The sequence below is a fragment of the Abramis brama genome, assembly GCF_963993115.1.
Source record: "Abramis brama genome assembly, chromosome: 10".
In the NCBI taxonomy this organism is placed as follows: domain Eukaryota; kingdom Metazoa; phylum Chordata; class Actinopteri; order Cypriniformes; family Leuciscidae; genus Abramis; species Abramis brama.
Window position 1 is genome coordinate 27290461 of NC_139972.1, and position 27340 is coordinate 27317800.

The 27340-nt window shown below is 36.9% G+C and overlaps 1 protein-coding gene across 4 annotated transcripts in view; it reads right to left on the reverse strand.

Moving 5' to 3' along the window:
- Window positions 1-26127, reverse strand: part of nphs1 (NPHS1 adhesion molecule, nephrin) — a 102103-nt gene extending 75976 nt beyond the window's left edge. For 2 of the 4 annotated variants that reach the window (XM_084127192.1, XM_084127195.1), the window contains exons 1-6: window positions 25991-26127; window positions 23534-23719; window positions 22248-22345; window positions 21028-21121; window positions 11362-11556; window positions 5075-5197 (exon numbers count right to left, since the gene is read on the reverse strand). In XM_084127192.1, coding sequence (XP_083983318.1) covers window positions 5075-5197; window positions 11362-11556; window positions 21028-21091 — 382 coding nt within the window. In that variant the 5' untranslated portion in view covers window positions 21092-21121; window positions 22248-22345; window positions 23534-23719; window positions 25991-26127. Of the gene's footprint in view, window positions 1-5074; window positions 5198-11361; window positions 11557-21027; window positions 21122-22247; window positions 22346-23448; window positions 23720-25990 lie in introns of all 4 variants that reach the window. The other 2 variants (XM_084127193.1, XM_084127194.1) reach the window with 2 other exon arrangements.
- Between the last annotated feature and the right edge of the window lie 1213 nt (window positions 26128-27340).

Sequence of the window (27340 nt, forward strand, 5' to 3'; positions counted from 1 at the left end):
CAGTATTTGGAACCTGTCTGACTCTTCATCATCTTTGGATCTTCATATTGTAAAAGAACAACCTACCCAGATGGATTATGCAACAAAATTCACTGCTTTAGCTTGCCGAAGCCTTCATTTATTGGATTTTTCAGTTGAAAAATCTTTTTTTTTCATCTCGCCATCATCTGCTCTTATGGCGACGAGACCCTGAAGTCAGTTATCTGGATCGGCGCTAACTACCACAAACCAGTAGACCTCCCAGCCACCACAGGACTTGACTGGATGGAGGCCGTCATCAGATGTCTGGAGAGCATCTATCCCCGATCTAGAACACAGCCAGAGCCCAGCCCACCACCACCCTCGACCACGGAGACTTCGCATGAGCCCCCCTTAGATGGAGAACGACTGCCCACTGCAATGAGTGAGCCAGATGCCGAGGATCATACATCCCGCGGCAGCAGCAACAGAGGGAAAACCGGTGGATTTGGACGCGGGGGACTGGCTGATGGATCTGTTCTGAATCATCATTGCTGTTTCAAGACAGCACTGAAACTTGTATGGACTGTGAAATATCTGTTTAATCGAAATCGCTGTTTTGAGACAACCCTATGAACTGTAATTTATCTGTTTGTCCTGAATCATCGCTGTTTCAAGACTGCACTGAGACTGTTTAGTTGACCTTTTGGGAATTGGAATTACCGTTCTTGATCACCTCAAGCTTACCCCGTCACCTCTAAGCTCAGCCAGTCCCTCAGCCCCGCCTGCAGCCCTTCGTCTTCCCCGGGAATGCCTTGCTGTGCTGTAAAGCCGCAGGCCGTGCAACCGCCAGACTCACCCAAGAGAGAAGATTCTGTGGCTCCGCCTCCAGCCTCTGATCCTTTCGCTCCACCTCGGCCCGTCGACCTGTCGGATCTGCTTTGGTCCTCCAGCCCGCGGCTCCACCAGAGACCATCGACTTTGCGGCCGCACCGGGTTCCCTCGTCCCACCGGCTCCCCCTAGGTCAGTCGTCACTCTACTTCAGCCACGGACTTCCACTGCACTCAGTCCCTCCAACCCTATGGCTACAGTGGGTTCCTCCTTCCCTCCAGCTCCACCTCTGTCCTTAGTCCCACCGGCTCAGCCTCAGTCCTCGGACACTCTGGCTCCACCTCGAGCGCTCATCGCCGCACCCTCGCCTTGGTCTCCAGAGCCAGCAGTGTCACTCAAGCCAATCAGCTCTTCGTCTGTGCCCGGGGATCCTCTGACATCATCTCCATCTCCATCGGTCCTCACCCGGATGTCGCAGGTCACCTTTACACTGTGGCACCTTCCGCAGTCGACCCCGCTGTGGGCTGTCAAACCATCTCGGTCACCAGGCAACTACCATCATCACCTCCAGGGTCTCATCCATCTCCTCTTACCAGCCCATCGCCATCTACTCGTCCACCTCTTAAGCCCCCGCCGTTCCTCCCTCACCTCTTCAGTTTTGGCCTGAGGTCCCACCTTCTCGGAGGGGGTGTAATGTCATGATCTGTCAGTTTAGTTTTCATTCTCATGGACTTTTAGTTTGCTTATTTCCTGTTGTCTTTGTTTCCCACCACTTGTTTGTTACCATGGATATACATTTAATCATCACATCTGTTCGTATTTGAGTTCCCTTTTTCCTCAGTTGTTGGTCGGTTGTTGTTTGTGTCTAGAGCAAACTGTTGCACATGCTGGAATATTCTGGGTTTATTTTATCATTAAATCACTTAGTAGTTGGATTACTTTATTTTATCATTAAATCATCTTACTCTTCATCATCTTTGTAACACATATACTTTGTTACATATATTGTAACATATGTATAATTGTTCTGATACAAATAAATATAATAATGAAATTGGATGAATTATATAATGGATGAATTTTATAAAAAAATAATTATATCAAGTTTTTAATATATGGTTTTATAATCATATTTGGAAATCGTACATGGGAATTTAAGTACAGAAGGCATAATCGCAATTTTTATTGCATTGTTATAAAAAAATATGTATTTATATATAATCATATAACTTTATACATTTATAAATATAATTATTTTATAAAATGCAATTAAAATAAACATTTATTTTAATTCATTTTCATGTATTTTTTATAATGTTTGGAATTTATTTTCATTTTATTTTTAAAATGATAAAAGTATTATAATAATTCAATTATATAAAATATATTCTGATTATTTTTTATTGTTATTTTTGAATAATTAAAACACTATAAAATAATATATTAAATGTACAGTCCTATTAAAAGCGAGAAACACAATCTGTTGATTGTGATAAATGAGTGACTCAGTCCTGCTGGTGTTGATGCAGCAGCATGTGTGTGTGTGTGTGTTTGTGTAAGTGTGTGAAACTGAGATTCTGTTACAGCCATAACTATCTTCACTCTCTTGTCCTTTCTCTTTTTCATTGCTGTCAATAAAACCTGCTGCCTTCCCAGGCAAAAGAAAAGCAGTCACCACAGCAACCGCCCTCCATTACAAACACACACACACAAACACACACACACACACACACACACACACACACACACACACACACACACACACACACACACACACACACACACACGCACATCTATGGGACAGAAGAGGAAGTGAACGCTTGATGACTGGTGAAGAAAAGGGGCTTTCAAGACCCCCTGCCTTAGACACATGGGCCGACTCCCACCACAGGAGGCAGAAGAGATGGAAGGAAAGCAAAAGTCAGAGACTGAAAGGGATTGAGCAATAGATGGATAGATAGTTTGGGGAGAAAAAAAGAGAGAAAGTGTGAAACAGGGAGGATTACGCATGCATTACAGAGTGTGACTGTGAGAGAAGCCTAGAAAGTGAAAGAATGATACAGTGATGTGACGTGGACCAGTGACCATGCTCAGTAACATCCATCTGCCACACGACGCCTCAGATTCATCTTGAAAGGTACGTTACACAAGCAATAAACTACAAACAAATGTATAGATGCATGCCTAAACTAAGAAAAGTGATGGAATGGCAAACCTTTAAGGTTTAAGGTTTAAGGACATTACTGTATTTTTTCCCTCATGTTTTTTTTTAAAGTAAAACAAAAGGCAATTCTTTTTGAAGAGCCTTCATGCATCTTTTTTTCCCCATACAGCAACAGTTCGTAGTAACTGACCACGTCTGTGGAGATCCAAAAAGAACAAACACTATCATAAAAGCATTCAACATGACTTGCATTATTTGTTAACACTTTTGAAGCTGTACACTAGCTTTGTGTGAGAAACAGATGAAAATATTGATTGTTAATCACTTTAATAATCTTGATTTTGCCAATGATTTGAAAACTCATTTCCCTTTCGAAGTGGAACTTCAACACTGCATCAATCCAATCCAATCCAATCCAATGGCAATAAAATTAAAAAGGTTGTTTTTCTCATAAGAAATAACAACAGATTAGTATAGACAAAATTCATGAATGATTCATTCTTTTCAGTTAGTCCTTGTTTAATGAACTCAAATCAGAATGAACAATTCATTTGTGAATCAGTCTGTCGGATCAAAGTAATAGATTCAACAACTCACTCTCTCAATGATACAATGAGAGGTTTTCTCAAGCTAGCACCTCACTGAATCTGTCTTCTGGTCATGTTCGAATCAACGAGTCAAGAACGGTTGAGTAATAACATCCTCAGAGCTCAAGTGCTTAAGGAATTGACATGTTGAAATGGCTCCAAAGATCCTCAAATTGAACTCTTATTGGAAAGAACAGCTGCACAGGATTGAACCAATAACTACCAGCATCTTTCACTGAAATCAATTCGACACAAAGTCAAACTCCTTCCCTGTGATGTCTATGAATTTCCTTCAGGTATTCTCGAAGGCAATTCGGCCTCAAAGGTTCACACAATATAAAGAGAATAATAGCCAAGTCACAAAACTGATACATTGCACTGAACCCGAAACTCAAAACTAAGGTAAGAATTTCAATTTATTATCCATTTTATTCCAATTGGTCCAAAAGTCTTTTCAAATCTTCCATTCTCTTTGTAAAACCATAGCAGCACTTAACTTAACTACCTCCATAAAAGTTTCTACAGCAAAAGAAAAAATGAAACTCGTCTGGACAAGTTTTATAAGTATACATTTTAAAAAATGCAATAATTACAAATCATTTTATTTAAATTTTCATTTATTTGTATAATAATTTGAATTTATTTTATTTCATTTTAATATATTATATAATAAAACTTTTATTATTATTATTATTAAAAAGTGAAACTTTTATTTTGCTCCTTCCAAATCTTTTCTCTCTCTAAAACCTTAGCAGCATTTAATTGACTACCTTCATAAAAGTTTTTTTCAATAAATAATTAAAATAATTTTATTTTAATTTTCTTGCATTTTTATAATAATTAGTATTTATTTTATTTTTTATAAAATACTCTTATTTATTTATACTCTTATTATAACATAATTATATTAATACAATTATATAAAATATGTTGATTTTTTTATTTTATTTCACTTGGTCAAAATGTGCTACTTTTTGCTCTTTCCAAATCTTCGTTTCTCTCTCTAAAACCTTAGCAACTCTTAACTTGACTACCTTCGTAAAAGTTTCTACAGCAAAGGACAAAGCGAAACCCACCTGGACATGTTATATTTTACAGTGGAGTTTAAAAAATAAACTAAATTAAAAGAAAAAAGTTATCACCCAAGAGCAGGAGAACCTCAGGTATAGGTAAGTCTCAGATGTTGCCCGCTATAAGTGCCCTATCCGCTGTGGCCAAGCGCGCTAACTAATTGGCCACATCACTAATGCGAGCTATCACCGCTGTCATACACCTGTGACCAATGGGACTTTATCTGAAGTGCAGCACAAGGGATTCTCCACCACACTGCAGAGCAACTCCATGGCTCATTAGTACCCTGAATGTGGCTATAGTGACAGGCTTAGGTTTGCCACCGAGTGTCACCTTTTCAGTGCGTGCGCAGCCATTAGCGGGCCTGGTTGAGCGATCTGTCATGGCTAAAGTTGTCCCACATGCTTCTTTTCACCATTTGCACCCCCCGCTTGCGCGGTGGTAAAAGATTGGTTTGCTTACTCTGCACATTGAGCCAGGCTGTGCGGGACACAATGGCACGGCTGCTTACGGACCGCCCCACTTGGCACTCGTAGTTGCCGTCGTCTTCCAAACTCACGTTGAAAATCTGAAGATGGTACTGGCCTGTAAGAGAAAGTAGACAGAGCAGAAAATACGAGGCGTAAAGAAATGAATTTGAGAGAAATATAATGTTTCAATGACTTGACAATAGAGACTTGACAATATAGAATGAATATTCAGAGACTTATTAAGCTCTACTGGTATCATTTGTAATGCTGTTGAGTACTATAGAAAAAGAATTCAACCAGTCATTCAGTTTGGAGAATGGGCTGAATGTTCACTGGTTTCAAAAGTGCAGACATAATACTTGGAAGTCAACTTGAAATTAAAATTGACCCCATCTCAGAGTCCTGCACGGGTCCATTTTTGGAGACCCGCCCATGCCTGTACCCGCAAAGTTCAGCACCAGATCCGACCCGTCACCCGTGATAATATCAAAATTAAATCCGCACCTGCCCAGACCCATTAATATTTGGCCCGTTACCCGACCCGTGCCCGCGATAAATCACACACAAGCTAAAATCTATTGAGCGGTGGGGACGCGTTCATGTAACATGTAAGGGTGCGCTGCCAATAACGCACCTAAAAGCTGTCACAAAGGACTGGGAAAAGTAATGATTATTAATATGTCAAATATATCAAGGAGACATTTCAATTGTTTATTAATAAACAAGTGTTTTCTGTGTCAAAGTTGAAGTTGACGATGCTGGCTCGCGATCTTCGCAGTAGTGAACGTGCCAGAGAGAAATTCACATTTCATACGGATTACATAAGCAGAGAGCAGTCTGTTTTCTTTTCTTTTGAATTGTTTTGTTTAAAAGTAGACATTTCATGCTTTCTATTTCTCAGGTCTGTGAGGCAAGCTTATACGCTGAGTTTCGGTTCATTTAAGAGACGAGCCTCAAGTTCATGTGCCCGCGCCTCCGTGTCGTGATTATATTGCCTGCTATATTTAATTATTTATTAAATCCAGGAAATTGGTTGATGAAACATTGATTAAAATCAAGATACAATTAATACGAAACGAAATTCACTTTAAAGAAAGGCTTTCTACAAAAACAAACTTAATGAAATGGTCAAAATCATGTCTGCCCACTGCATTTGTCTCCCGATATTTGGGATCATCTTATGTTATTCATGCTTTTCACTTTTCATATAATCAACATGAAATTAAAAAAAAAATTTATTTTATTTAAACATGAATAAAACTAAATCGTTTTTAATGACAGGGCTACAACACATACTGTACAGAGAAATTTAATGTCGGAGCATTGCCGGTGAGCATGTGTAGGGGGAGATACGATTTTTGATCAATCATCGAATATTATTTTGCTTGATATGCCAATTCTTAATATTTGGTGTTTTTAATGCCTGTTTGAGATCTCTGTGAAAGTTTTAATTGTAGGTTCGTGGCCCTGAGTGTCGCGATTTCGGTTTCCTACAGCCCTTATAATCATAGATGACGCCACGGGTTTTTATTTAAAAGAAAGAGCGTAGCCTATGTTTGTATGTAGGCCTATATATGGGCAATTTATATACACAATACTTACTAAAATATAATTAATATCATTTTATTGCATTTGTATTAGTTGTTTGAAGAGTAAAAAAAAGAAATTGGTCGGTCTTAACACAAGTTTACAACCGGCAAGTCAATAATTACAAATTAATTGGGTCGGTCCTAAATTGACAGGGTCGGTCGGGTTACGGCAAACAAGAATATTTTTAAGGATGGCCTGACTAAAACACATATTTGTGTATGGGTAATGGTAATTTAGACATACAAATATTGCACATATTTTTCATCTGCTACCCGCCCGCAAGGAGTTCATTATCCGCCCGCATCCCCACCCGTGAATTTTAGGAATGTCACAATCCACCCGTTTTAGCCACTTTTATGCGACCCGACCTGTTGCAGGACTCTGCCCCATCTATCTCATGGCCAAACTCATTTTATTTAATAAAATGTGGTAAGAACCAATATAGTAAGATTAGTGAAGATCCCAGCATCTAAGGGTTAGTTCTCTTTAATTCCAAATGCACTACTAAGCATGGCAGGGGAAACATAATGGTATCGGTGATGCATGTATACAGTAGGTGTTTGTAGGATCTACAAAATTGTTGGAACTTTGAAAATGGACCAATATTTGTGAATCCTGCCGAACACAGTGTAGCCGAGTATGGAGAATCTGTTTGGAGATCAAATATGTATTTTTCCAAGATGATAACGATCCCAAACACACAGTAAACACGCAATGAAAGTGATCAGGCTGAGCATTTTGAAGTCTTCAAATGGCCTCCTCAGTCCCCTGACCTTAAAGCCATTGAAAACTCTTGGGAAATTATAAACCTGAATTGTGATAAATCATACAGGTCTTCCAATGAAGCTCAGCTTTGGGAAGAACTTAAGGAGAGTTGGAAAGAAGTTAAGCATGACACATGCGCAAAGTTTAGTAAGTCAATACCCAGGAGAATGGCTGCCATAATCAAAAACAAGGGGAGAACCAATACAATATTACATTTACATTTTACATTTAGTCATTTAGCAGATGCTTTTGTCCAAAGCGACTTACAAATTAGGACTAAATTAAGCGAGTCATCGTGAAGAGGCAAAAAACAACGCAAGAAGTGCTCAAAATACGAAGTTCAGGCATAACATAGGCATAGCATAAGCCCGATAAGCGAGGATTTAAAGGAAAAGGAAAGTTTTTTTTTTTTTAAAGTTTTTTTTATGAGGTTAAGTGCTCACGGAAGAGATGGGTTTTCAGCTGTCTTTTGAATGTTGTCAGGGATTCTGCATATTAATAACTGATTACACTGTAGTCAGTGAATGCTTTGTTTCCTGTGAGTTTTGTTTTTCAATGCCTTTTTTTGCACAATAAAACCCATTTTAATTATATGTTGGAGTTTGCCTTTCTTGCCAAATAATTTTGCCATTTTAATACCTCAACCAAATTTAGTGCATTTTTTTTCCAAATATAATATACTCCTCATATTTTGATTGTTTAATAGAACCTGAAGTGTCATAAAAAGTAAATATTTTGCAAATATCCCCTACAGACACCAATTTTGGCCACTACTGTATTTGAAAAATAATTTATTGTAAAGGTATTTACTGTCCCTTTTGATCAATTCAATGAATCCTTGCTGAATAAAAGTATTAATTTATTTCCACAAAAGAAACCCATCTCAGAATACAATTTTGCTCGTTGTTGTTGTTTTCTGCAAACGTACAGTTTAATTGAACTCAGAATATTACTTGAACGTATGCACTGATTGATGTCTAGGGTTTTTCAAGAGTTCCCACCATTAAGAAGAATTTGGAGATTTGGCATGTTCATGTTTGGCATGTTTCATCTTCTTGAAATCCACTTATAATTGGCTAGAAACAAATCAGAGTAAAGAAATTACAATTGTCAAATGGCAGTGCTAAATTTGTATGCAATCTCAAATTAACGGTCCCATTTAGCTATGAACACTGTGGAGAGAAGAACGTGATTCATTCTGTTTGATGCAGCCCTTCAACATCATTCCTTTGTGTGCAAGATGCTTGTTATTTACTAGCAGAATATTGTGCCACCAAGGGGTTGTTTGTTCAACTACCATTCTGCCAGGATTAATGGCTGCTCCGGCAAAGTTTATGCAAGCTGTTCGAGCTTTGAGCATTTTTCTTTTGCTCCTTTTTCTTTTTCTCCTCCCCTCTGAAGAAAACCAACATGCAGAAAATAGTATCCTGATATGACAACTTCCACGGCTGAAAAAAGGAGGTGTCAGCCAGGATGGCAGGATAATTAACACCAACCAGCAGCAATTTTCAGATCTATGTGATCATAGAAGGAAAGGAAACCACTTTCAGATCATTAATGATTTTCCACTCTCTTGAAATTGCACTTGGAACACGCTGCCGCGGTGTTGCAGTTCAGGGTGTTTGCGAGCGTGTGTTTCAAGAAGTCCAATAATTATGCCTCTGACAAACCAATACGAAACGCCGACAGGGACTCTGACCCGTTCTCTCACTCATTTCCTTTTGCAATGTATAACCTACCGTTTGTCACGCCATTTGCGTCAACTCATGTGGATACGCGGCTGCGTATCAGTAGATTAAGGTTGGCAGGGTTAACATTAAAGATGCTTTCAGCGTGTCTTTTTATGATATCATTTGTCCCTTACATGGCACTCTTTATCCATCATGCTATCAATGCCTGGCAGGAAAGCGGCAGCATTGAAGAGTGTAAGCATTTTTTGAGCATTTGTACTTGCATTTGTAACAAACTGCCTCTCTCTTGATATGCCGGATAGCAGCTTTTGTCCTCTATAAAGAGAAGCATATGCTCGGGACTTTTAATTGGCTTTTTTATATACAAAAAGCACACTGGCCAAGCATCATAGGTTATTCAGTGTCTCAGCCCATCTCAATTTACTCTCAATATACATTAAAAATAGGAGTAATTCAGGGAGGATTTTATCTTTATTTATTTTTTTATTTGTAAGGGAATTGGGGTGGGAGGTGGGGGAGGGTTAGGGGGCTGGGGTATTGCAGTCCTCTCACTCTCTAATAAGAAAAAAAAGAGCTAATTTCTTAAATCTGTCTCCGGTGCTTAAATTAGAACCCCTTTGATAGCATCTCGCTAAGCTGTTTTAAGAGAGCTGAGTGCATTTTGATGAGGAAGGCTGCATCTAAACTAGAAATTGAGACTGAGGCATCTATAGCCCTCTGCAGATTATGAGCAAAACATTTTCTAATGATTCATGCTAATAATCTTTCACGTCGAAATGAAAAACCTGATTTATAATTTCCCAAACACTCCAGTGCATTTACCTAAGACAACAATGTATTAATGGTAATCTCACAAAATCTGTCAAGAGGGTCATATTTCACTCCAAAATCAAGAAAAAAAGAAGAAGGTGTGTCCCAATTTGCATGCTTATGTGTGTACTATTCTATGATGTTTTTAGAAAAAAGTACACTTTAAACGGATGATGCAATTGACTGAAAAAATGAAGTGTGGAATGTTGGACACTTCATGCACTCAACTGTCGCACCTTTAATTTAATTACGTAGTGGAGGGGGGGGGGGGGGGGGGCTATCAGACTATGACGTTGAATGACAAAATAAAATAAATATTAATAATAATAATAAAACCTTTTAAAGTTCATACACTGGCTGATAGTGTATAGTGCATTAAAAGTAATGCGTAACAATATTGTGTTACTCAAAAGAGTAACTAAATTACAGTTACTTTTTATGGAAAGAAATGAGTTACGTTACTTTTGCATTACTTTTTCTCTCCTAGGCTGGGCTTATTTGTAATAATAGCCTATTTGTGTAATTAAAAATTTAATCATTGCAGGTTTGCGTAATATTCTGAGTTTGCATTTATTATTATTATTTTATTGATTTTGTGGAATACTGAATCTGTCTTTATGCCAGTGAGATGAGTAAATGTTCACATTTAGTTTAGAGCTACAATAATCATTGTTCACACACAACGCCTCTGCACTTACTCACAATTTCTCTCAACATGAGGACAGGAGGGCTGCCAGTCAATACATGAGAAAACAAAGTAAGTTGCATCACTTGTTTAAAAAAAGTAACTTAAATATTTTGTTGTACTTTTAAAAAGTAATGCATTACTAGTTACTTGAAAAAAAGTAATCTGATTACGTAACTTACGATACTTGTAAAGCGTTACCCCCAACACTGCGGATTATAAAACAAAAAAAAGACTAAATAAAATATGAATAATAAAAAAGTTTTTACTTAAAAACATATACCATGTATTTAAAAAAAAAATATTACACATGAAATATATATATATATATATATATATATATATATATATATATATATATGAAATATTCAAATGTCCGCATGGATAGTGCGTGTACAACAGCGCATGTGCGAGTGACTTGAGCCACTAGATGTTTGCACGCGCCGAACGCGTCTTTCTGCACTCACCCCAAAGGAGTATATTCACTAAGTAAATAAATAAGCAAGTAAGTAAGTAAATAAATAAATAAATACTTTCTCTGATTTAGCCAAGTTTATTAAATGTACTGTAACATTTTCTACTCTAGTTGTTTTGAGAACAGTTTCACATTGTTGTACTCTTAGGGGACAGTTGCTCACTCATGCACATCTAACAACATGTCAGCAAACATTTCAACAACTCGTAGACATTTGTTTTTAATCACTGCATGTCGTTCTTTCCATCCCTCCGAGTTCTCACCTTTCTTCTGGTCTCCTGTCATGCTGTAGCGTGGGTAGCCAGGCAGTGATCTCTGAGGTCCCAGGAGCAGCCCATCTTTAACCCACTGCACGGCCCCTGAGGCCCTCAGCACTTCACACTTCAGCAGAGATGTGGCCCCCGCCCTGACCGTCACATTACGTGGCTCTGTCTTGAATGCCTGCTGCCCACACACACCTACAAAAAAGAAAAAAGAAAGACAACAGAAGAAAATGGGCGGGTTGATGCGAGTCAAGGTTAGGATGGTGCAATCTTTCATTTCTGACACAAGCTTCTATTGCTGAAAGATGAAAACATATTTGCAGGGACTGACTAACTAAACTAACTTAAAGTTCCCTGTTCATTAGACTGACAGTAGTTCAGGGGTTTGTTGGACAATTTCATTGTAATGAATTGGTCCTTTCTCTTAAAAGTACACTGGAAAGTCTGATTCATGTTAGTGAATTGGTTCTTTTTAATTGAGCTGAATTTATTTGAGTTAGGCTATAGGTTTTGGAGTTATAACCTTATTTTTTAAGGTTACGAGTAAAAAATAATGAAAACAATAACTAGACCTATTTTAATTTATTTTATTTATTTATTACTTTTTCTGTGGTAGGGCCAGTGAATTTTTGCAGGGCAAGTAAAAAAGTAAAAAATCCTTATAGCGTCGAGCCTTGTGTCATATTAAAAAAATTCAGATTACTACTGTATAATGCTTCAGTAAATTATTTTTAGATTTTTATTTGAGACATACATCATTCACGTATTCCACCAATATTCAAATCATAATTATGATTTAATAAAAGCAAATCATAATTAAGGCTGTATGTTATAGAAGTTTTCGTTGAATTCCAGTTGATAACTAAAGCCTGAAATTCAAAGATGCATTATTTCTTATTTGTCCTTATCTAGGGAAAAATGTTCCTTTTATAACCAGTGTATATATGCCAAGAGTCAAATGTGAATAATAGCAAATAAATAAAAATGGTTTGCAGGTTGAAAGAGAATAGGACACTGGTTTGTATACCAAAATATCCTAAATTTGGTCCAACTGTTTAGTGAATTTGCTCAATAGTTCTGCATAAGATTATCATAAGATTAAGAGTACCATAAATAATGTTATGCTTTCTGTAAGGTTGTCACATCTAGATGCTGATTTACCAGGGCTGCCATGACACTCTCCCCGCTGAAGAAAAATTTGCCTCCCACTATGATCTTGTACTTAAGCATTACTGTGCTGTTCCTCATCTCTGTGTTTTATTGACGACAGATTGGAGCCAATTCAGCTCTGCAAATGAGTCAATAAAGTAATTACAGAGAATTAAATCTCTCCTCAGTGAAAGGGAGAGCAGGGAAAAATGAAGGTATGAAGAGATCTCAAATCCCCTTGCTGTTTTCTCAGCTGTCAATACACCTACGGCTAATATCCACCCAGAAGAATAATGTCTGGGCTACAAAAAGGCGCCTATTTCCTCACCACTTGGGCTGTGGCATTATGATTTGTGTGACACCCATCTGCTGATCATTCTTTCGAATGGAGTCGGCTTGTACCTGTCATAAACATGATTTAACGGGACATAACACTGACGATGACTCTCCGACGACCCCGTTGTGTAACATCAGGCATGCAATTGTGGAAACTCAGCGTGGGAGATCGTACCTAATTAAAAGAATGTGATATTCAATAGTGGTTTGAGATTTAAAGGAATAGTGTGGGATTCTGGGATTTTTGTCACCATTATCAATGAATAACAACTCAAAGAACTAGTTCACCTAAAAATGTAAATTCTGTCATCATTTACTCACCTCTTTCCAAACCTGTATGACTTACATTCTTCACAAAAGATTATACTTTTGAAAGTAAATGTAGTCCAAACAACATTGGACCCTCTTGACTTTTACTAAATGGGGGAAAACACATGGAATATGTGAAGAAATTTGAATAAAATATATATCTTTCTATTTGTTTCTCATGCAAAGCTATTATTTGGTTTCAGATTAACTCTTAAAAATAAAGGTTCTAAAAACAGGCATCTATGGTTCCATGAAGAACCTTTACCATACATTGGACCTTTCCATTGTACTAAATGTTCTTTAGATTATTAAAATGTCCTTCAAAATTAGAAGAAAGAAAAAAAAAAAAAAAAAAAAAAAAAAATATATATATATATATATATATATATATATATATATATACTGTATATAAAGATATATATATATATACTGTATATAAAGATTTGTTTATATATATATATATATATATATATATATATATATATAAAGATTTGTTTACTAAAAGATTATTTGGGGAACATTAAATTATTCTTATACTCTCACAGAATTTTTTTTCCAATATAAAGAGTCTTTTGGCTAATAGAAAATGTCCATTGATGTTAAAGGTTCCCTAATGGAGCCATCGATGCCAAATGTAAATGGACATTTTAAGAACTTTTCACCAAAAGGTTCTTTGGGAAACCCAAAATGGATCTTAAATGGCAACCTTTATTTTTAAGAGTGTATACAGGGTTTTTTTTTTGCTGACCTTTTTGGAACTTGAAAACTCACTATGAATGGTTGAATGGCAAGAGCGGCCTTTGTTTTTTGGGTGAGCTATTCCTTTAAAGTGATATAAACGCTAGGTAGAAGGCATTCACACATTTCACGAGCCCCAGGCGTACTTGTTATGAAGGCGGCGTCTTTTATCAGCCTTCTCTGATCCGATCGTGAAGCCAGCCTTCAAAGACCTCTTAGAGACCATGATTACTCGGACACTCTTTAGTGTGTAAAAGCAAATGTAGCGTGCACAAAAGGGTCAGCTATTTTAGGACGCATTTTCTTGAAAGGCCACTCCCGAGAGCACGAGCGAGACTTTTCAAACCCCGGCACCTCTTTTGAGCCAATGACAAGTATCCAGTGCATCTGGGCGCACTCGACTGCTCTCAGAAACCCGAACGACAGAAGCTGCAACTTCACATCAAGGCTGCATCAGTCACCTCACGTCAAACTTGAAGGGCACGATTGGACACAAGCGACAAGCCGAAAAACACATTAGCATAATGTTTACATAAATGAATACGTAAACACAGCGGCAAGATAATCAGCATGGCACATTTAAATGCTGCAGCCAGCCGTACTCGTGCGCTGAGAAGTCGCACTGCCTGAGAAGCAGCGATAGGAGAGGAAAGACATGTCAAACACGCACACCGGTCTGATTCCGACTCCTGATGCGGCACGTTGACGTCTTATTTAAACAAGATAATGACATGGGATTAGGCTGCAGCACAGAATCTGACTTTTAGTCTATATAGCGGGCGACTCTAAACTACAGCTCTGGAACAGAAAGTATCAACGCAATGCGATGTACAACAAAGCACTATTCTGCTCTTTTTAAAGTCTAAATAAACACCACTTTGAGATTTTAATCACAACCTGTGTGTTTTTCATTCAAGGACTCAAAGGAGATATAACAGAATGAGATTTCAAAGTCTAGAACAAAGAAAAAAACATATTTTTGCTCATATGTCCATCTGATATGACAGTGAATGCCCGCTTTAGATTGACAGTTGAGTCATACATATAAAGTTATGCATAGACGAAAACACAGGTTTAAAGGGTTAGTCCACCCAAAAATTTAAATTCTGTCAGTAATCACTCACCCTCATGTTGTTCCAAACCCCGTAAGACCTTCGTTCATCTTCGGAACACAAATTAAGATATTTTAATTAAGATAGGAGAGCTGGCTCACTCCTTCATAGGCTTCTATGTAATCAATATCTGCCACCCCAGAAAAGTTAGTAAAGACATCGTTAAGATAGTCCAAGTGACTACAGTGAATACAAAAAGTATTCTCGTCACTTGATAAACTTATGGTTGAGCCACTGTAGTCACTTGGACTATTGTAAACATTGTCTTTACTAACTTTTCTGGGCTGGCAAGTTTTGATCCCATAGAAGCCTATGGAGGAGTGATCCAGCTCTCAGATTTAATAAAAAAATATCTTAATTTGTGTTCCGAAGATGAACAAAAGTCTTACGGGGTTGGATCAACATGAGGGTGAGTGATACTGACAGAATTTTCATTTTTTGAACTAACCATTTAACACAACAATTTGAACGCTTTCGGCCTTGATTGGTCAGATCAGAGACTCACAAAAGTGCATGCCGGAGACTTGCATATTGCCAGACATTATATTCAAACATAATTAAGGCACTAGCAGTGTCTCATATTTCACATACTGCAATCTCATGCAATCTCCTTCGCTATAAAGCTTGTTGCACATTGCATACAGTATAAAAAGGTTGCAATTACAAGCAAACAATTGGATTTCTAATTATATTTACAAAGCAAATACTGACACCTTTTTTATAAACTACTTCTGTGGTTTTCAATATGCAGAGGTTCAGCAGTTTTCAGTTGCGAATACCAAGCATGACAAAGTTTTCAGCAACAATAAATGGTCATCTACAAATATTAGTGTGTAATTACTGAGCAACATGACAATCACAGCCAATTAGAAGTTGTGAATTTTGTACCAATTAAATTCACAGTGGGCAGAGCTACACAGCGAATAGAAATTGAAACCAAAAAAAAAAAAAAATCTTTATAATGATTTAAATTATAGGCACATTACATTGCCAGTTGCAGCTAAAACATTTAAATCAAATATTTTGATGAGGCCTTCACTATTTTAATGATCATTAGGTTTGCGAAGTATTTGTGGTGTATTTTATTCCTTTAATCTCTTTCTCTAATAAGGCATTTTATTTATGTACTGTATACTATCTTATTTGTATTTTATTTATTTTTGATTGTACAGCACTTCCGTCTATACTCTGTGGTTTTAAAAATGCTTTACACATTTGGTTTTCATTTTTGGTTTTAAATAAATTAATTTAAATGTATTTTCTTTACTCTTCTTCCATCATTCTTCATAAAAATGCTATTTATTATTTTTCTTTACATCCTCGTCTTATAATACACAAGATGCATCCAAACACACAAACACAGACATACAGACTACCACTCCTGTATAATGGCAACACGAATGTTGCACACACAGCAGATTATTTCCTTGATGCCATGCAACAACATATGCTACCATCCAGTGCAAATTGAGCCTTGGCATACAGTACACGGATAACCAATTTCAACTCCACTAAACTTGATTGTTGGAGCCTTGATTGTTGGAGCTAAAAGCTAACAGCAGGATGGTGAATAGAAGGAGGAAGGCCTGGTATTCTGTGTCAAAAGCTTCTCAGACTGAGGAGGATGAAGGCAAGTTGTAGCTCCACGCTGTGTCATGTGGTGTTAGACTCGCAAATTGTGTATATGGAGGCAGAAAGGGAAAAAGCAATCATTACAGTAAATTTCCGTGGCCATTTTTTTTATTCAGATGCAGAACCGGTGAGGGAGCATTTACCGCATATAGCTTTGAGAATAGAAGATTTGAACATTTGATCGTGGGCCAAATTGACTAGATTCAGTGTGACTGGCAGGAAATTTTTGAGGACATCTAATAAAAGAATTCCACCTCTTGTATGACAAAATGCTTATATATACAGTATATATATAATTGTGAGAAATTATAGGCAAAAAACATTTTTGGGCCCACCAACTCCGACCAGTCAGACGGAAACCAAGACCAAAACTGCTTTATTTCAGGAAATGGGGGGACGCTGTATTTTTACAAATAATTAAACAGTGTTGTCAAGTAGATATTGTGACTCTATGAATGATCATATACTTGCATGTGTCATTATTTTATTAACAAAATCAAGCTCAAATGAAGCTTTTGATCAGCGGACGTCTGTTTGTGTCCGTGATTAGAACGGCCGCATCTAAGGCATTGCATTACGTTTTCAACATCTTACAGGTTATGAACTTTATTGTAGCTGTAGCTTTGTAAGCACTCCATTTTTTCTGTCAGTTGGCCAAAATCTCAAAGATGAAATGCTACGCGCAGGTTAAGGCAGTATTGCCTATGATGACTCGACGGCAAGACTAAAACACTCTTCTTCGCTCCTCAAATACATAAAAAAATTGCCTTTATATTGTTTCTTGATTAAGAAAACGCTATTCTTACTCAAACAACCAGTTCTTTATTTACAGTTGCTTTGCAAACAAGCAATGACGCTCCGAACTGCGAGCAGCACTTCATTCAAGACTCAAAAAGTGGGTGGATTTATGAGGTTTGACCGACAGTTTAAGGAGTCAATGGAGTTATGAGGTTAAGTCACAAGCTGTTTTTAATACTTTTCATTGGTTAAATATTTGCAAAATCCACAGACAGACGTAAAGGGTTACCAATAGTAATGATTTATGATGAAATATGGAGATACAAGGTTTCTGCCCAACAGTCACAAACTATTTTAAGTGTAAAGTAATTGTCTTACAGAACAGAGTTTTAGCATTAGAATGAAATAACAATACTAATTTAACAATATTATTTGTAATTAGTGTTCCACTGCAATACTTTTTGTTTATCTTTGTAAACAAGCACTAGACACACAGCCTGGAATAAAAGTTAGATTTTTATTAAGAAATATGTTTTATTTTTGCACTGATTTTTTTAAATTGGTTTGCACAGGAAAAAAGTTGAGGTGAAAAAGTAAAACTGCAACAACACATAAAAATAAGAAAATGTAAAAAATAATATCTCATTCCAAATCTTTCTGTTTATTTCTCTTTAATGTTAAACTACTTTACATGATCAAATACACCTTAGCTGAAAATTTTCTGAATTGTCAGATGAAAAGATTAACCGGGGCGAAAGTAACGTGGGGCGAAAGTAACGCGGGACGAAAGTAACAAAGCGATTTTCTCAGAGCCCTGACTATATTAGCATCTCAAGCTATGACAGCACGTTCAGTACGCAACCCTTGACGGAGCTGCCATATATCTCATTTAAAACTCTTACACTAACGTACAAAGCTATGCATGAAATCGCTCCTTCTTATATCTGTGACTTAGTCAGCCTGTATGCGCCTTCTCGTTCCCTTCGGTCTACGGATTCTCTTACTCTTCAGCAGCCTCCCTGTAGATTAAAATCTATGGGGGAGAGAGCTTTCTCTGTTGCGGCACCCAGGTTATGGAATGCACTTCCTCTTACTGTTAGAGACGCTCCTACATTAGCCAGTTTCAAGAAGTTGTTAAAAACACATCTTTTTAAAATTGCTTACTTGAACTGTCATGCCTAGAATTTTATTGGGTTGCACTGTAATGATTATTTTGTATTTACTCTTGTACTTTGTATTTTACTTGTTTTATTGTTTGTAGCGCTTTGGGTTTCAGAAAAGCGCATTATAAATAAAATGTATTATTATTATTATATCACGTGATTTCGTCATCGCTTCCCGCGGTTAGGTCCGGAAAGCGGTTTTCGAGTATGATAAGTAAATTACTGAAGCAGTTCTTTTTTCTAATTACAAGTTGTGTTTTTCGTTTCATGTGTCACACAGTAATGATCAATACAGGTTATTTAGTGCTGTAACACATCCAGAAGTTTTCCATGTCAGAGTTTTTCACTATCAATGTAAATCGGGTTTAAATGTCAGGAGTTCCTGTCGGGACGAAAGTAACACTAGTTACTTTTGTCCCACTACAGTGAAAACAAGTGTTTCTTTTGTCCCGCTGCTAATGTGGTGACATTCTGTGTGTTGCAGCATTTATTAAAACATGTTTATGTCATATTATACCAACATAATATGGGAAGAGTGAGGGTCAGAAAGACAGACAGAGGTCTGATTCAGCCAGATGTTTATGAGAGGGCGTTTAAAGCTTAAGTCACATTTAAATCAGCTAATTTCTGTCACCATTTTTTTCACTCAATCTGTTTCCATTTACCCTAGTCACATTTAGGTTTTAGCCATACCTTATAGCTTTTCCACCTCCACCTATGAATTTGCAGGGTTTCCACCCGGATGTTTTTATGCACATTTTAAATGTATGCATAAAAACAGCTGGATGGAAACATGACTATTGTTACATTATGTTGAGAATTGATATTATGCTAATTTAATTTAATTTTATAAAATGGATTGACAATTAAACAATTCAAGTTTGTACTGTTGAGTTACTTTTGAAACATCTGATGAAACTGAAATTTGAAATGAAAATGTAAATTAACAATTTTTTGTAAAGATAAAGGCCAAAATATGTTTGCAGTTACATGTTAACAAGGTCATACTCAGGTATATTTAGGCTAATAAACAAAACAAAAACAAGAGTAACACAAAAAATCTAGCTTGTTTTGTTGTGTTAATTTTGACCCACCTGTGTGTTACTTTCGTCCCAAATGACAGGGTCGAAAGTAACATGAGCAGTCTTAAGTTCAAAGTGAAATTATACTAAAGCCGTTCTATCTTCTATTCTATTTCTATAAATATATCTCTGTCTAAAACATCATCTTTTAAAATTATGTTTTTCTGAAAAATTTCTAAGGGGGAAAACGGATATATAAATAAACTTGACTTGACTTGACTTTTAACCCACATACATTTCAGGGCTACCTGTGAATGTTTCTGTGAATCTGTGAATAGGCCTTTATCTCATTTCCTGGTTTCGGAACGTTCGAAATCGCCAAGCAGTGTACTCGTACTTCCGGTGGTTACTTAGTTACACATTTAGATGAAAAGTAGGTCAGTAAACTTAAATAAAATCGCGATATAGACCAGTGTCTGTCAATATTAAACCGCATAAAGACTATTTAAATAGGAATCGTGCATGTTCTGCGTGTCTCTGTGAATGAATGGCACCGACGCGTTTCATTTACCACACACACACACACTGAGGCACGCATGACGCTCGCGATTTTTTTCAGCCTTACTTATTAACATTAATGCACTTCATCAACACAGCCGCTCTGAGAGTCACTTCAGCAGCATTTTTTAGCTTCATTTGAGAGAAACTATCATCATAAAACACAGAGAGAAGGTCTACACGGCAACCCGTCAAAATAAAAGTTTGGTTAACCTTTGAAGAAATTTTTGCTTAAATCATTACATTTTAAACAATTGGTTATAACAATTTAATTAAACCATTCAAATGGAATCAAGAAAACAAAAAAAAAATTAAACTTTTGGGAGACGCGAGAGCGAAGTAGTCCAGTGATAATTAACATGAAGCCATGGTGAATGCAATAACCGGAAGACGCTGTACACTGCTTCGCGGCTACTTCCGGCATTCTATTGTGTTGTGATAAAGGCCTATACCATGGAACATTTTTGAAAGTGTAGTTTAGTTTAAGGCTAATACAATGTCAATGGAAAAGCGGTTTAAATTTGCTTCTCCCAATTTTGCCAAACTTTTTTGTATTTGTACCTTTGGACACATACACTTATGCTTTGATAAAGGACTATATTTATTCTATGTTGTTAACTGCAAAGCTATGGAACAAGGTATTTGGTATAATGACTTGTAGGTTTCATTACAAAGTTTAGATTAAATAAACGTCATGGAATAAAAAATAAAATAAAAGATAACTGTGACATTTTATCTTGCAATTCTGTTTTTTTTCTCAGAATTTTGAGATATAAACTTGCAATTGCTAGAAAAAAAGTCAGAACCTTTTTTTATTTTTTATTCAGTGTTGGAAACAAGCTTCCATTAGTGTCATCAGGTAAATGCAAATAAGATAGCTGTTAGTAAACTTTCTGTTACAAAATGTACCTTTGAAATCCATAAGGTGAAAAACCCAGGCACTTGACAGTACGAGTGAATACAAGAAGTCCATCTCCTCCGATCACTCACCAACAAAATAAATCTGTAAAAATAAGACAGCACACACATACACAGTTACTGCACTTAAGAAGGTCTAGGACATTACAATGACTCCTTGATTTTTTTTCCTCTCTTTTTTACCTTCACTCTCCATTGAAGCGCTCCCTTTGAATAAGTTCAAGTTTTCAGAGAGAACCTTAGGAACACTTCAAAGTGAAGCCCAGGGAGTGTTTCTATACTGCAACTGAAAGAGCTCTCTCGGGTTCACGGCCATTACGACACGCTTTAGCCTCCTCCAGTACCCCCTATCTCTCTCTCTCAAAGCCAATAGCGCTTGCATTTCAAGTCAGGTTGCAATCTCTTCAAATTACCAACCACACTGGAACAAATAATAGTGATTTACTTAATTAAAAACTAAACATTTTCCCATCTAAATAAACAAAAGAAATTGAAAGCGCTGGCTCCTTGAGGCATCTCCCTCGGTCCATTAGTTGCAGTCCAATGGGCTTTGATAGGAATTAACTCACACTCAATTATCCTCTGTGCCCGCAAACAGTCCCAGACGCCAAAATGTGAATGTGCCGACTGCAATCTCCCTCTTCGCAATCGTGAATGGATGGAGGGCTTTCAACCGAAGAGTACGCAAGCTGTATTTAGACATTCTTTAAACATATCCCTTCATTTTCTCTGTCTGTCTTCTTTCGTCACATGCGCCCAGGGACGTTTTTAGCCTTTCATCAGTACTGGGGAACTGGCTGCCAGCGACCCTGTAAAAAGACTGTACTAAACTATACTATACAGTACTACGAATGGGTCTTTTCCAGGTAAGTACATTTTTGTAAGATTGCATTGTGTCATCTCAAGCCTGATTATTTCAGTTTATGTTGGAATATATTTATGCCTTCAGAAAGGTAACTGTTACTTTTGTAGTTTAATTCAATGCTCAAGTTTGCAGAACTACAAGATGCTTTGATGCGGAAATGTCTGCATTCAAAATCATAACAGTTTGATATTTCAATGCATCCCCTTTTGCAAACAAAACATAGTGAAGAAAAAGAGCAGACAAATTTCACTTCTTGAAAGAATGATTATGCTATTATGACAGCTTTAGGGAATATTTCATAACTCACATTTTTAGATATTTTTAAGTAAAATCAAAAATATAATACCGTTCAGTTTGGGGTCAGTAAAGGTGGTGGCAGTTTGGCTCTTTTCTGGCTGACATCTGGGGAATCTGGCACTGTTGTGGGCCAGTTATGGCTGATCTCTGGGGACATAGAAGAAGTTGTGAGTGAGTTTTGGTCTGCTTCCGGCATGGATCTGGTTTACTTTCGGCAAGCAGCTTTTGGGCCAATCTCGGGCCATAACTCCATGTGGTATGTGGGCCAAACTCACAGCCGAAATTCAACCAGATTCGGCCCAATACCAATTTGCTATCTGGGTAAGATTTTAATTAATGCATTAAATGGATAAAAATGTGATAGTAAACACTTTTGTAATGTTACATTACATAATAAACGTTTTAGTCAAGCAAGTCATTAGCAAAGAATCATGAAAAGAAATGTGTTCCATAAAAATATTAAGCAGAACAATGGTTTTCATCATTATAATAATAAGAAATGTTTTTTGAGCATATATTATAATGGTTTCATCACAATAATAAGATTATAAATAAATTACAATATTTCACAATATCACTGTTTTTACAATATTCTTGATCAAATAAATTCAGTCCTGGTGAGCATAATACTGTAGATTTATTTCAAAAACATAAATATTACCGACCCCAAACTTTTGAATGGTAGAGAGAATATGTATATAGAGAGAAAGAATGAAAACAAAACATGTACAAGAACTTCTATATGATGAACACATCTTTTGTAGAATGCCCCAAATGGCTAGACTACTGTAGGTCAGTATAATCACATCTTTCTACATTTCTTCACAGTGTATTAAGTAACCTTTGACCTCTTAAGCTCCTAAGCTTAACATCAAATTTAACTGGAGTATTTGGTGGGTGTGACCAGAGCTAACCAATGAAAACCCAGATATCAAATTCATAGGGCAAGAAACAAGATATTCATGACCTTATTCAATAATTTATAATATCAAATAGCTACTCATTTACATTAACCACTAGCCACTTGTCAGTCTTTCTACAGCCTCTGTAAGTTGCCTATACACAACGTGATCTCTGAATAAAAACTTTGGTTCCACAGAAACTATGTGTATGATTATGATTACTTTATTTGGGCTCATGGCCTAGTAACAAGAGTCTAGTGACACCCATGGATGTGTTGCTAATGCCTTTTTCTTTCTTATTCTAATGTTCCCTGAGTGTGCCGAGGAATAATCAAAAGAGAAACTCACAGTTTTTGTACTGACTTTCACTGCTGTGCTAGTCACTGCTCGTTCGGAAAATTAACTTCTCTCTTCTTTTCTTTTTGACACAAACCTTATTTTTGTGCGTCTGAGGGAGGTGTCGGAAGTCTGTCAGGGAGATGCGATAAAGGTTCAGAGTTATAACTGGAGTCTGGAGCTCTTTTGAATGACTCAGTGGTTCCTGTCCAGGTCTTTAATGAGATGTTTTTCAGGCCTGTCTAACCTCCCTTTTCCTTCGTCTCCAAAGACAAACAAGTACCTTAATTGCAGGAAAAAAAAAATCAACATGGCACAGGAAAAGGAAATTAATTAATGTTCGGTTTTTTTAATGTTTTCATGTCTTGTCAAGTTGTGGTACTGCAACACTGGTATTACATTTACCTGATCAGACAAGGAAATGTAAAAAAACAAAAAAAACAAAAAAACAACAGAGCTTGGGTTTAATTTACAATTAATCAAGATAATTTTCAGGTATGACTTTGAAAAGACCTGAAAAACAAAATGGACTAAAATTAAAGGCATATATATATAATCATGACAACTCTCGGAACAGAACTAAAAGGGATTTTATTGATAAGAATGGAATGTACAAAGGCCTTGTCTTGGCAGACTAGATCTGCTATCCTACTGGTATGAGTGAAGGCTTCTGCCGAAACATGCACATAAATACAGTGAGTAGGATATGAGAGCTGCTGTGAGGAAAGTAGTGAGAACCCCCTAGAAAATCTAGGCAGGTGGTGCTGGGGAAGGTGGGGGACTAGGAAAATTCCCATGGCACAGAGTTGTACTTGGACTTACTAATACGTCAGCACATTCGGAAAATTTTAAGTAAATCGTATACACAATATAATAAGTCGTTAACTCATTTTAATATATATGTATATATATATATATATATATATATATATATATATATATATATATATATATATAGTCTTTTAGTATCATGTTTTTGTCCTATATGTAATATTGACACAATAATGTCTCTCAGAATAAGAATGACCTTTTCTCTTGTTAGATTGAACAGCTAATCTGTGCACATACAGGCTGCTCCATCGGCATATCAATATGATTCCTGCATGCTGTCGTGGATGTCATTGCACTCAGTGACAAGTGATGCTTGTGTTGCAATTTGTTTACATCTCATATATGTCCTTGTCAGTCTCCTTGTGTCTTCAGAAGAGTGAAAGTTAAAAGATATGAAATTCGATTCCCTGTGGGTACAAACCCGGCAGGGTTTCTGGCTGGGCCGGAGAGGCATCACAGACAGTGACCCTTTCAGGTACATTTTGTGTTTTTTTTTTTTTCCTTTTCTTATTACATCATCAAACAACCCTACACTCAAGCCTGTACCTATTTTATGCAAAAACAGCATGAAATATCCCAATGTGCAGAAAATGAGATCAACTCTCTGCTCTCCGACTGGGACATGCAGATGTTTTTTGCAAATTTTAAAACCAGTTTCATAACCACCATCTCCTGGGTTGGTAGAGCTCAGTTATACTTATAGACACATGCACACTACGGTTAAAATTGGGGTCGTAAGAATATTTAATGTTTTTGAAAGAAGTTTCTTAAACTCACTCAGGTGGCATTTATTCGATCAATAATACAGCAAAAACAGTAATATTGTGAAATATCATAACGATTTAAAACAATTGTTTTCTATTTAAATGTATTTTAAAATGTAATTTATTCCTGTGATGATTTTTTACCATTACTCAAACTTTTACCATTACTTCAGTCTTTAGTGTCACATTCTGAAATCATTCTAATATGATGATTTGCTGCTCAAGAAACATATGATCAATGCTGAAAAAAAGTTGTGCTGCTTAGTATTTTTGTGGAAATGTAATTTTTACCCGGATTCTTTATTGAATAGAAAGTACAACTTACACTAAAAATTTAAAACATTTACAACACAATTTTTTAATTTGAAATAGAAATCCATTGAATTAGTTGAATTAATTAAATAAGATTTGTAATACTGTAAAAATATTAATTATTAAAGGAATTAACTTCATTACAGTAGATTCACCTATCGTTTAATTTCTATTCTATCTAATTCCTATCTGTTGAAAATGCCATCTTAAAATCTTGGTGACAAATATGAACACTGCAATTAACACAAAAATACTCAGACAGGAAGTCATCAACAGATTCCGGGATTATTATGGTAAAAGGGAAGAATTTTAAGGCCACTAATGGATTTCACCCACTTTTAACTTCCTGAGGCAGCAGCGCTATTAAAATGCTCTTTGTTTTGACTCTTTGTCATACCGTTTCAACTTAGTATCGCAGCTTCCACACAGAAACACTTCTCCGTCTCTCCCTCATACATCCCCTTGACACAGAAGTCAACTTAAAACTGACAAGGGAGAGAGAGTGAGACAACGGCCTTCTTTCAAGCCTCCATCTCCTCACTCTTCCTTGTCTTAAAGCCAAAAGAGAGATGGGGAAAAGAGGAACCGTATAAAAAAGGTGTCTTTGAGCATGATAAAACACTTGCATATGAGAGAACGCAGCTTACCTGTTGAGCTTTACCGCTCGCCTTTGTCTCGGCTCATGTGGAGGTTCTTCTCTGAAGACGTTCACCAGCTCTGGTGAAGAAATGCCAGTGGGGCTCCCCTACACACATTCCCCTCGTCCTGACGGTTTCTTAACAACCTGACAGCATTGGAGGAGTGATACGAGGGAGGATGAGTAAATGGAAATGAGATGAGCAAACTGCTGACTGTAAAAAAGCAGAGGAACACTTGTAAAGTGGCACTGCATCTGTCCTTTCACCTCATCATATTCGGCCATTAGCGAGCATTTAATGAGCTTTAAACTACAGAAGGGTGCTACCACAGGACACAGCCTTTCAAATGGACTACATCTAGAACAACAGTGCCATTTTTTCCTTTTCTAATTCATTTCTTGTTCTTTTTCACTCTGTTTGTATGTTGAGGGACCCTGGTACCCTTGTCGACACTGAAGTGAACGCTGCAGTTTCCACAGCGACCAGTTTTGTAACATTTATGCTCATGCATAATAAATACTGCACAGTCTATTCACTTTATTTTATATACTGAACACTCCTTAGGGGCCCTTGGTTCTCTCACTGCGCACAGCAACAGATTTTACACAGAATTCATTTTCCACAACTGAATATTTGATTGTCTGTTGAAAATCGTTGTTTTTTTTCCACCCCTCTACAGTTTTTCTATTTTTTTGTTATTATTATATGCCACCTAATGGAAACCCGAGACATGGATTTACTCACTGGTGACGCCACCAAGAAAAAGCAGTTGGAATTTTGAGTGATTCTAGACAATGGATAAAGATTTTTCTTCTTTAGGAAAATCTGTACTTATAAACACAGGACAAGGGTCAATAGCCATGGCTCGTCTCATCATCTACTGCAGAATTTAGCATTTGCGGGCATTCAGGGACGCTGTTTTTCTACACAATGGATTTTTAAAGCTTGCATACGTATGCATTATAGTGGTTATATAAAGAAACTGTATATCTCATAATAACTATAAGTTTCTCTAAGTTATATATACATGTATCCTTCAGTGCCTGTTATATCCCACAATCCTATGCGTTCCAGCACCTCACTCGGATCCCAGTCACTTCTAATCACAGCCACCTGTTATCAATCACCACACTCAAACACTCCTGCATTTACAGTAAACACACTCCCTGCACTCTGTCATTTGTCTGGTCTCAACTTGGACTATGGATTACTTACCTGTATTCCTTACCTGCAAATATTACCTACAAATATTGTGATTCCCAAGTTCCTGTTTCCTTGCTCCTGGAGCATGGCGTAAGTACACTTAGGGCATATCCGAATCCACTTTTGCTAGTTTAATGATGGGAAAAATGGTTGACG